This window comes from Chiloscyllium plagiosum, chromosome 2 (assembly GCF_004010195.1).
Source record: "Chiloscyllium plagiosum isolate BGI_BamShark_2017 chromosome 2, ASM401019v2, whole genome shotgun sequence".
Lineage (NCBI taxonomy): Eukaryota > Metazoa > Chordata > Chondrichthyes > Orectolobiformes > Hemiscylliidae > Chiloscyllium > Chiloscyllium plagiosum.
This window is the reverse complement of record NC_057711.1, coordinates 56,912,980-56,924,445: the sequence shown is the minus strand read 5'-3', so window position 1 is coordinate 56,924,445 and position 11,466 is coordinate 56,912,980. Positions and strand designations below refer to the sequence as shown.

The following is an 11,466-nucleotide window of genomic DNA, read 5'->3' as shown; positions in this document are numbered from 1 at the left end:
AAGAAGGGCTTATGCCCGAAACGTCGATTCTCCTGTTCCCTGGATGCTGCCTGACCTGCTGTGCTTTTCCAGCAACACATTTTCAGCTTTGTACTTTATGCTCCTATTAACAAATAAACAAGCACATTACTTTATCAATTGCCCTCTTCACACGTTCTGTCACGTTTAACATTTAGTTTGGAACACTTTTGGTTTCGACCAAGTTGCCATACTCGTTGTGCTAACATACATGACCTCTCACTTTTCTGCATTTTCTACCTATCTGCCTCTCCACCGACTTGTCAGCATCCATTTGTAGTTCTGAAATATTCCCTGTCCCCCAAGAGCTAGATCATTAAGATAAATCAAGAATAGCAAGGGACTCAATACAAGCTGATGGGAAACTCCACTACCAACCTTCAGTCTGAAAAATAATCTTTTACCATTACTCTGTTTCATATCATTAAGCCAATTTTGTATCAACAATGCTACTATCCTTTTGATTCCATGAGTTATAACTTTTCTCAAGTCTGTAGTGTAGCACTATATCTAATCTCTTTTGAAAAATTACCTCTTAAATCATCAAAGCCCAATTAAGCTGCTCAACACAGACAACCTTCATCACAGGAATTAACTGAATTTTCTCTGAACCGTTTCAAATGGAAGCACTTTATATCTGAGAGGAACAAGGCCTGGGATAGAGAACGGGGTGGGTAACAAAACCAGAAAGCAAGGCCAAGAGGAAGGTTGGACACCTTGCCCACAGCCAGAACAAAAAAAAAGTATGCCCAGGATGGAGGCTTTACAGTACTTGATTCAAGATGACAATCCATGTTGACAAAGTAAATGATGCGAAAATGAACAAAAATGGTCCAAGAAACACACATTAAAAAGGAAATAAAATTAAGCTGGGCTGCGTAAAGTGAGAATTACCTATATTACTTTTTTTTGGCAAGGAGACCAAAACTGCACACTGTAATCCAAGAACAGTCTCATCAACACTCTGCATAGTTGGAATAAAACCTGTATTTTATACTTTATCTCCTTATAATAAAGACTAATGCTCCTTTTATTTCCCACTAGAAGCTGTAACTATATGCTAACATTTCTTAATACAAGAATACTCAGATCCCTTTGCATTCTGAAGTGTCGATCCATTTCAAAAATATTCTACTTTTCTCTTCCTGCCAAACCTTTTAGCGAAGTGAACAGTATCACATATTCCCACATTATACCTCATCTGCCAAACGTCTGCTCACACAGACCCTTTGTATCGTCATAACTTGCTTTCCTACCTAATTTCATATCAGTAGCAAATTTTAGCTACAACACAGTCAGTTCCAACATTCATGTCATGACTGTAGAACATTTATAATTAAGATCCTGCACTCATCTGTGACATTTCACCAGTTACAGTTTGTCAACCGGAAAATAACCAACTTATTCTGGCTTTCTTGGATTGCATATTGTGCTTGGTATCAAAACAGGAGCTCCCACTATGCAAAGCAGTCTTGGAAAACCTGTACAGTGCATAGCAACATGGAGTGTAGAAATACCAACAAAAAACTTCTGGATCTCCACATTATTCTGGACATATTCAAACACTGAAGTGACTGCCATCACTAGGAATTATCAAACTAATATTTGACATACAGGTGGTAAATAGTTATACTTGATATGCTGTTAATGAATTGAACAAGGAAAGTGAATGCATTACAGCCAATATGCAGTTGAAAAAAAAAGTCAGGGAGGCAAGTGGTGAGGATGACAGAGTCAACTGAGTGATATAGATAGGTTAACTTGACAGCTGGAATATAATGTGGAAAGCTGTGCACTTTATCAGGAAGAATAAAGGAACTGACTACTTTTAAACAGAGAAAGGCTGCAGAAAGCTACAGAAGAGGGATCTGGGTGTACTCGCCCATAAATCACAAAAAGCTAGAATCTACGTTCAGAGGTAATAGGGAATGTTGGCCTTTGAATTGAAGGGAATGGAGGACAAAGTAGGGAGGTTTTGCTAAAACTATACAAGACACGAGTCAGATCACAGTTGGTCAGCTTTTCTAAGGTAAGACATGTTGGTAAATGAGGAAGTCCAGGGAAAGTTTACTAGACTATAATTACGGAAGAATTAACTTATAAGGAGAGGTTGAGCCTGTACTCTTTGGAGTTTATAAGAATGAGAGGCAACCTTATTGAAACAAACAAGATTCTTAGGGGATTTGACAAGTACATGAGGAAATGTTACTTCCCCTTCTGGGAGCATCTAGAACCAGGGCTTAATCTTAGAATTAAGTGTTACAAATTTAAGACAGAAATGAGGAGGAATTTCTTATCTCAGAGGATTGTAAATCTGCAGATGTTTACCACATACAGCTGTTTAGATTAGATTACTTACAGTGTGGAAACAGGCCCTTCGGCCCAACAAGTCCACACCGATCCGTCAAAGAGCAACCCACCCAGACCCATTCCCCTACATTTACCCCTTCACCTAACACTACGGGCAATTTAGCATGGCCAATTCACCTAACCTGCACATTTTTGGACTGTGGGAGGAAGCCAGAGCACCCGGAGGAAACCCACGCAGACACGGGGAGAATGTGCAAACTCCATACAGTCAGTTGTCTGAGGCGGGAATTGAACCCAGGTCTCTGGCGCTGTGAGGCAGTAATGCTAACCACTGTGCCACCGTGCCCCAAAATGGGAGAATCTAGAATTGTCCTTGATAGCAAGGCAGTATCTGATCAAGTATGGTATCAAAGTGCCTCGGCAATAGTGGAGTTAATGGGTATCAAGGGAAACCTCTCCACTGGTTAGAGTCACACTTAGTAAAAAGGAAATGTTGGTGGTTGTTGGAGGTCAGGCACTTCAGCAAGAGGTCCTCAGTGTAGTGCTCTAGAACCAGTTAATTTCAGCAGCTTCATTAATGGCCTTTCCTCCCAAGATGGAAGTAGGAATCCTGATAGCTTTGCAATATTCAGCGCTATTTAGAACTCTTCAGAACTGAAGCAATGTATGTCTACATGCACCAAGACCTGGTCAATACCCAGGAGGGGGCTGATAAGTGGCCAACATCATTCATGCCACCAAGCACCAGTCAATGACTACTTGTAATAGAAAACAATTGAACCTTCACACACTGAGATTCAGTGGCACCAGCATTGCCGAGTGCACATTTATCCACAACCTTGAATACCACAGAGTAGAAACTGAACTGGATTAGCCAAAAAAAAAATGGCTACAAGTGCAGAATAGAGGTTGGGAATATTGCAGCAAATCATCTCCAAACTTTCCAAAGCTTGCCCATCATATACAAGTCCAGGGGTAGAAAAGAATACTTACCATTTTAAAGTACCACACAATTGAATACATAATTGGCTTAAGTGCAAGAGACAGAATGTGGTGGAGGAGGTTTGCTTTTTGAACTGAAGGCCTGTCACCAACAGTGTTCCACAGGGATCAGTTCTGGGTCCTCTTTTGTTTGTTATTCATATAAAGATTTGGGTGAAAATGTAGAAGGCATGGTTAGGAAATTAGTCTACAACACCAGAATTGGTAGCACAGAAATCAGTGAAGAAGGTCGTCCAAGATTAAAAAGGGGTCTCGATCAAATGGGTAATGGGCTGAAAGATGGTAAATGGAATTCAATCTGAACAGTGTAAGGTATTGTTTTTTGGTACAGCGAACAGGAATAGGACTTGTATGATTAATGGTGGCCTTAGTTATTGATCAGAACAGAAGGACCTAAGGTTGTGGGTACATAATTCTTTTAAGTTTGCATCACACATATACAGGGTGTTTAAAAAGGTATTGACACACTTGCCTTCATTGCTGTCCTTTGAATATAGGAGTTGGGAAGTCATGTTGAATTTATACAGGACATTGGTGAAGCCTCTTCTAGAAAACTGTGTCCAGTTTGGTTTCCCAGTTATAGGAAGGATATTATTAAGTTGGAGAAGGTTCAGAAGAGATTTACCAGGATGTTGTGGGGTATGGAAGGTTAGAGATATAAAGAAAGGCTGGGACTTTTTTGACTGGAGCGGAGGAAGTTGAGAAGCGACTTAATAGTTTGGAAAATAATGAGGGACATAAAAAGAGTTCATGGTAATTGTCTTTTCTTGAGGATGAGGGATTTCAAGACTGGGGGCTCATTTTTAAGGTGAGAGAAGAGATTTAAAGTTTGCTCACTGAGCTGGAAGGCTTGTTTTCAAATGTTTCATCACCACACTAGGTGACATCATCAGTGAGCCTCCAGATGAAGCAGTAATGGTATGACCCGCTTTCTATACATGTGTTTGGGTTTTCTTGGGTTGGTGATGTCATTTCCTGTTCTTTTTCTCAGAGTAGTAAATGGGATGCAAGTCAATGTGTTTGTTGATAGAGTTCTGGTTACAACGCCATGCTTCTAGGAGTTCTCGTGCATATCTCGGTTTGGCTTGTCCTAGGATGGATGTGTTGTCCCAGTCGAAGTGGTATCCTTCCTCATCCATATGTAAGGATACTAGTGAGAGTGGGTCATGTCTTTTTGTGGCTAGTTGATGTTCATGTATCCTCGTGATTAGTTTGCTGCCTGTTTGTCCAATGTAGTGTTTGTTACAGATCTTGCAAGGTATTACGTAAATGATATTATTTTGCTTGTGGTATTTCAGAAGGGGACAGCTTAGAGTGGTGGAAAGGAGCAGAGAAACCGAGATGGCCAATGTCACGTCAGCAATTTTCAATGGTACAAACAGAAGTTGTGAAGACGACATTAGGATACTATAAAGGGATAGAGATAGCTTAACTAAATGGGCAAAGAACAGTTAAATTGAGTCCAACATGGGAAAATGTGAAATTATCCACTTTGGCAGAAAAAATAAAAATGAAACATGTTATCCAAATGGAGAGAGGTTACAGACCTTGGAGATTTGGAAAGAACTAGGTATCCAAGTACATGAATTACAGGTAGTTAGTATGCAGCAAGTAATCAGGAAAGCTAAATTAGGAATGTTATGTTTTATTGCAAAGGGAACTGAATGCAAGCATAGGGAGGTAATGCTTCAGTCATTTTTGGCACTGGCGAGACCTTATCTATAGTACTGTGTGTGACTGTACTTATGGAAAGACATTAATGCTGTGGAAGCAGTTCGGATAAGGTTTATTAGATTAATAACTGGGAAGAGCGGACTGTCTTATGGGGAAAGGCTAGGCAGTCAAGGCTTGTATCCTCTGAAACTTAGAAGAGTCAGAGGTGACTTATTTGAAACATAAAAGATCGCAAGGGGACTAGACCACAGGATATGGAAAGGGTATTTATCTTGTGGAAGAATTTAGAACTGGGGTAATATTTGAAAAATAAGGAGTTGCCCATTTAAGGCAGATGAAGAAACATGTTTTTTTCTCAGGAATTATCTGCCTTAAAAGGCAGGAGTTGCAAAATCTTTTATTATTTTTAAGGCACAGGTAGATAAATTCTGGCATAAAATAACAGAAAGAACACCAGATGCTGGAAATCAAACAAAAACAGAAATTGCTGGAGAAACTCAGCAGGTCTGGCAGTATCTATGGAAAGAAAACACTGTTATAATTGAGTCCAGTGACTCCTGAGTTTTGAAGGAGGGCCCTGGGCTCAAACATTAACACTGTTTTCTCTCCATAGATGTTGCCAGACCTGCAGAGTTTCTCCAGGTATTCCTCCAGATAAATTCTTGAGTAGTTTATGCATGAAAGGTTTTCAGATAAATGCAGGAATGTAGAGTTGAGATCGTGGTCTTGCGAAATGGCTTCAAGGACTGAGTGAACTATCTTGTTCTTTGTGTTTGCCTGGATGAGTAGAACTGAAAATGTGTTGCTGGAAAAGCGCAACAGGTCAGGCAGCATCCAAGGAACAGGAGAATCGACGTTTCGGGCTTAAGCCCTTCTCCTGGATGAGTAGAACAACAACACTCAAGAATAACATAGAAGCAGAATTCATCTTCAGCTACTTCATCAATGGCCTTTGCCTACATCATAAGGTCAAAAATGGGAATGTGTGCCAGTGATTGCAATGTTCAGCACAGTTTGTGACCCCTCAGATAGTGAAGCAGTCCATGTCCAATGCAACAATACCTGGACAATATCCATGTGTAGTCTGAGAAGTAACAAGTTACATTTGTGCCACACAAATGCCAGGCAACACCCATCTCCAATAAGAGATTATCTAACTACGGTCCCTGGACATTCAACAGTGTTACCTTCACTGAAACCCCAATTATCGACATCCTGGGGGTTACCATTAACCAGAACTTGCCACATAAACATAGTGGCTGCAAGAGCAGGTCAGAGGCTGGGAATACTGTGGCAAATAAGTCACCTCCTAACTCCCTTGTCCATCAACTATAAGGTACAAGTCGGGAATGTGATGGTATACACTCTATTTACCTGGATGAGTGTAGTTTCAACAACACTCAAGAAGCTTGACACTATTCAGGACAAAGCAGCCCATGTGCTCGGCACCAGACCCACAAGCACCCACTCTCTCCACCATCAACACTCAGTAGCAAGTGTGTACTACCTACAAGATTCATCAAAAGATCCTTAAATAGCTCCTTCCAAACCAATGACCACTTCCATCTAGAAAGACAAGGGCAACAGTTACAGAGCAACACCAGCACTTGCAAATTCACCTCCAAACCACTCACCATCCTGACTTGGAAATATGTTGCTGTTCCTTCACTGTCGCTGGATCAAAATCCTGAAATTCCCTCCACAAGGGTATTGTGGGTCAACTTCCAGCATGTGGTCTCCAGCAGTTCAAGAAGACAATTCACCATTATCTTCTCAAGGGCAGCAAATACTGGCCAGCCAGCAATGCCCACACCCCAGAAGTGAATAAAAATATCCTTGCACCTATTTTCTTTAACAGCTCAATGTCAGGACTGCAAAATTGCAGTTATGAAGATAAAATTTGACAGACTGGGTTGTTTTCCTAACCATGAAGGCAGTTAGAATCTAGAACATCATCCTGTAAAGGTTAGCTGAGCCAGAACCCCACAACTCATTTGAAATGATGTGCAGATAAACATCTGGAGGACTGCAAGCTTCAGGGTTACAAAGCAACATTTGGAAGTGGGATTCAGCAGGGTGGCTAATTTTTCAGGTGCCATAAACAGTGGTCAAGTGGTGTCTTTCATTCCATAATGCTTCTATGATTCTATTCTATTTTACTAGATATTTAAGATAGTGTTACATGCAATGGTTTTGAATTACTTGGAAACAGGAGGATAACAATATTATTAATGACTTTATTTGCTTATTCTCACTTCATATTCCTACACACATTTCAGCAAAGCTTATTTAATAGTGATTAGAAGCAGTAATTATCGCTGATTTCTTCTCCTCAAAGCTACTAGACCAACAGCTGTATTCCAAATATATTTTGGGAGATGTCATTATTGACCAGAGGTCAATAGCCTTCATCATTAGCAAGTAATTTGCTGTCAAGGGAGCTTACCTGTCTTGAATATTATATTGCATGTTCAAATCATTAATAACAAATGGATTCCTGAGCTTCGCATAAGCTACTGCTTTGTCCAACAGAAATCCTTAAAAAGACAAAGACAGTGAATTCAAAATTTCTAACTTAACTGAAATAAATTTTACATTTTACTGGCCAAAAGATAAACAAGTAAATAATAGAATTATACATTCCAACATTTATGATGTACATAAGAGGTTAGTTACAGCAGCAGTGATGAGAATGAACAGTTGTACTAGGAATATTAAGTAATTGGTATAAAACTGGATATTTTGTGCTAGATAAACGGATCTACAAACAGTAATGTTATCACCTGCTACATTAAATTGATAGTCTTTGGGATAATTTATCAAAACTATTACAGATCCCTGTTTTTGACTCCAAACTGAGGTATATCTAATTTCCCTTTCATAGTAAATAGGAAAACCAGACTCAAAATTTCAAATTCAACAACTTGTGTGATTAACAATGTTAATTATATTTTGGCCCCAGTATCCCTGGATGAAAGAAGCAGCAAATAAATTATGTAGAATCAAAACTTTAATGTTATGAAGTGCCAGTTTAATGAAGAAGAATGGCGCTTGATTGTAATGCTTTCAGTTGAATAGCTTGGCAATCCTGACCGTCTGCGTTCACGTTGTGAAGAACAACCATGCAATGAGATACTGTTATTTATTGTTGCCTACTGTCTTTCTATTGCCATTTGCACTACAACTTTGTGTAAGTGATAGACAATGTTATTAAAGGTTATATGGGTCAGACAGGAAAGTAGAATGGAGACCACAAAGAAATCAATCATGACCTGATTGAGCGTTGGCAGGCCTGAAGGTAGGATGGCCTACTCCTTCTCCCAAGTCCTATGTTTCCATGATTTGAAATCCATTTCAATGCAGCACTCTTTACAGGGTGCTAGAACATATATGAACAGTACACATTTTCTGGATTAGAGGAGCAACGAGGACATCAACTACATGGTTGTGGAATTTCATCGCACATGTATAATCACATGTTGATGGTGATTTATTATTTGATAACAGTAAATGATGGTCATCTTTACAAAATCTGGGAAAATAACAGAAAATACACAATGAAGCAAACAACTTCAACATTTAGAGTGTCCTCAGTTACCTTTTGAATGGAAAGAAATGAGGCAGTCACAAAGCGGCCATTGCTCCACTGGTTCATTTAGAATAGTGTCCTCTTCAAATATCACAGTAGTGATGTACTTGAACCTACAAAGTCGCCCTAGAATCTCACTCATTGGCTTTGATGTTGATTTCTTGGCCATGGCACAAATTCCAACCACAATCTGCCTTTCTGGTGGCTACAGAAAAATAATACACAATTAATCAAAATAATGGGTCTTGTATCATCCCTGGTAGCAACTGGATAGTTTATTTTTGAAAAACAGTCCTCTAGAGGGCAGTGAATAGAAACATGATGTAATGCTGAAACAGTTTACAATTTAGATCTTCATTTAATTCAATTTAAGTCACTATTTACACACACAACACAGCGATTCCAAATACTGTATATACTCATGTACAGATTGACATTGTGTATATGGAGACCTCTTGTTTTTGGCCAAAAATCTGGTATTTTTCAGAGACCTTGTACACAAGTCAACCCTAGGTTTTCGGGCGTCTCTTCCTGACCATATATGCAGCCTTAAAGGGCATGATTTGTACATTTTTGATTCAAATACACATTTTTGATTCAATAACAGCACCATCACATTATACGCACCAGTATATATTTGCGCAATGTGATTTTCAAACTGTTAAATTGAATGTTGATATCTATACTTTATATATTTAAGTAATATTTACATACATATATTTGACCTGTGCATGCAAATATCTATGGTACCTTATGGCAGCCCTCTTCCTGCTGTTGCCTCAATGTCTTAGAAGTAGGTGTCGAGTACAGTTCTCGTCTAAACTTATTGGAAAACTCCCCCAAATTTTTCTTACAAAATGGCATCACGAAGAAAGAAGTATACAGCACAATTTAAACCAAAAGTTAACGAAGTTGCAAAGAAGAATAACAATAATAGCACAGATACAAGGGAATTCTGTTTCTGAAAAACTTGTCTGAGATTGGATGAAAAAAGCCACACAGTTAAAGGCTATGCCAAAACAGAAGTATGCCAACTGAGGAAAGCTGAACATGTGGCCACAACATAGAAGAAAAGACTGCTGACTGGATAATTCAGTGTCATCGGAACAGAAGCATAGTGACTCAACAATGTATCAGAATATGCGCCAAAAACAAAGTTAAAAAGATGGATTCAGTGATTTCAAAGCCAGCGCTGGATGGTGCAGTAGGTTTGTGAAAAGGTATGATTTAGTGCTTGGACAGAAAACAAAGATTGCCCAACATCTACCAGCAGGATGTAATGACAATAAGGTTCCATCACTTTGTAATCAGAAGCAAAATGGATACAGGCTGTCATGCATCGGCAATACGGACGAAACCCCAATGAACTTCGATATGTCAGGGAATAGAACTGTGGACGAGATTGGAGCAAAAACAGTCTTAGTTAAAAACTGCTGGCCATGAAAGTACCACGACTCACTGTGGTACTTGGTTGTATGGCAGACGGAACAAAGTTAAAGCCTTTGGTGATCTTTAAGCGGATAACTCTGGTCAAACAGAAATTTCCGAGAGGTATTATGGTCTCCATCCTTGAAAAAGGGTAGATGGATGAAGGTGGCTGCAAGACTTGGATTAGGGAGTTCTGAAATATGTGACTAGGTTGACTTAGAAAGGAAAAAAGCGAGGGAATCCAAGATGGCGGCAACCCAGCAAGTCTGAGTCTACAGTGCTCCTCCCAAGACTTGGGCAAAGTGGGTCACCCGCCCCCACCACACTCACCAAATCATTTAAAATAGTTTTTTACTTAATGTAGTTAGTTGTTTAGTATTGAATTTAAACAATTTAATCCCCAGTAAAAATGACTAAAGGGAAGGGTGCCCGCAGCTCTCAGCAAGCAGGAACCCCTCCCCCACCCTCTCCAGCTGCAGCAGAGGCGTCCGCAGCCACCCCGGGGGACTTACCTACGGTGGCGAGCCTTGTGGAAATAATCTCCAAATTTGATGCGAAGATCGCGCTTTTATTGAAGAATCCCGAAGCCGATGGGACTCACTCTTGGCCATGCTGCAAAAGCACGACCGAGACATCAAGGAAATTGAACGTCGAGTCGGAGGGGTGGAGCTAAAGGCCGCGACCTCCGAAACTACAGCACAATCGGCCGTGGATCGGGTCCGGACTCTCGGACAGCGAGCCAAGACCTTAGAGAATCTCGAGGTAGTCGAAAAAATATTCGTTTGCTGGGCCTTCCCGAATGGGAAGAGGAAGGCCAGCTTACAGTGTTCCTTGAACAGTGGCTTCCACAGCTTTTAAATCTGAAGGCTGGATCAGGCCAGGTAAGGGTGGAATGGGCCTACTGGGTTGCAATACCCGGGCCCGGCTCGAGCTAGCGTCCCTGCCCGGTCCTGTTCCGGCTGCAGAGCTATAAGGAGAGGCAGATACTCTTAGAAGCCTCCAGAAATCTTGGAAAAGATCCCCAAGCCGTGATCTATAAAGGATCCAAGGTCATGTTATTCCACGACTTTTTCCCAGCTCTGGTCCGAAAGAGGAAGGCATTTGATGAGGCAAACAAGTGTTTAAGGGACTTAAATATTCGGTACTCCTTGCGCTACCCAGCAACGCTACACGTTAACCATGAAGGATCCGTGTATAACTTCGGATGGCCGGAAAAGGCCAAGGAATTTTTGGACTCTCTTAGATAAATTATAAGAGTTAATTGATGTTGGTTTGCTTTCCCCCCACTCCGGTTTACATCCCCTTTTTTTAAATATATTAATCCCCTTTGTTTTTTACCTTACTGTTTAATATTATCTTGGTGGGGTGGGGAGAGGGATTTATTTATTTGTTCTCTACTTAACAATTTTCTCCCCTTTTTTAAAAAAAATTCTATATATATATAT

At 40.2% G+C, this 11,466-nt stretch overlaps 1 protein-coding gene across 16 annotated transcripts in view; it reads right to left on the bottom strand.

Moving 5' to 3' along the window:
* The window catches only part of ppip5k2 (diphosphoinositol pentakisphosphate kinase 2), a 155,558-nt gene that overhangs the window by 129,458 nt on the left and 14,634 nt on the right, over positions 1-11,466 (bottom strand). For all 16 annotated transcript variants that reach the window (XM_043710086.1, XM_043710037.1, XM_043710071.1 and 13 more), the window contains exons 3-4: positions 8,603-8,798; positions 7,451-7,541 (exon numbers count right to left, since the gene is read on the bottom strand). In XM_043710086.1, coding sequence (XP_043566021.1) covers positions 7,451-7,541; positions 8,603-8,798 — 287 coding nt within the window. The remainder of the gene's footprint in view (positions 1-7,450; positions 7,542-8,602; positions 8,799-11,466) is intronic.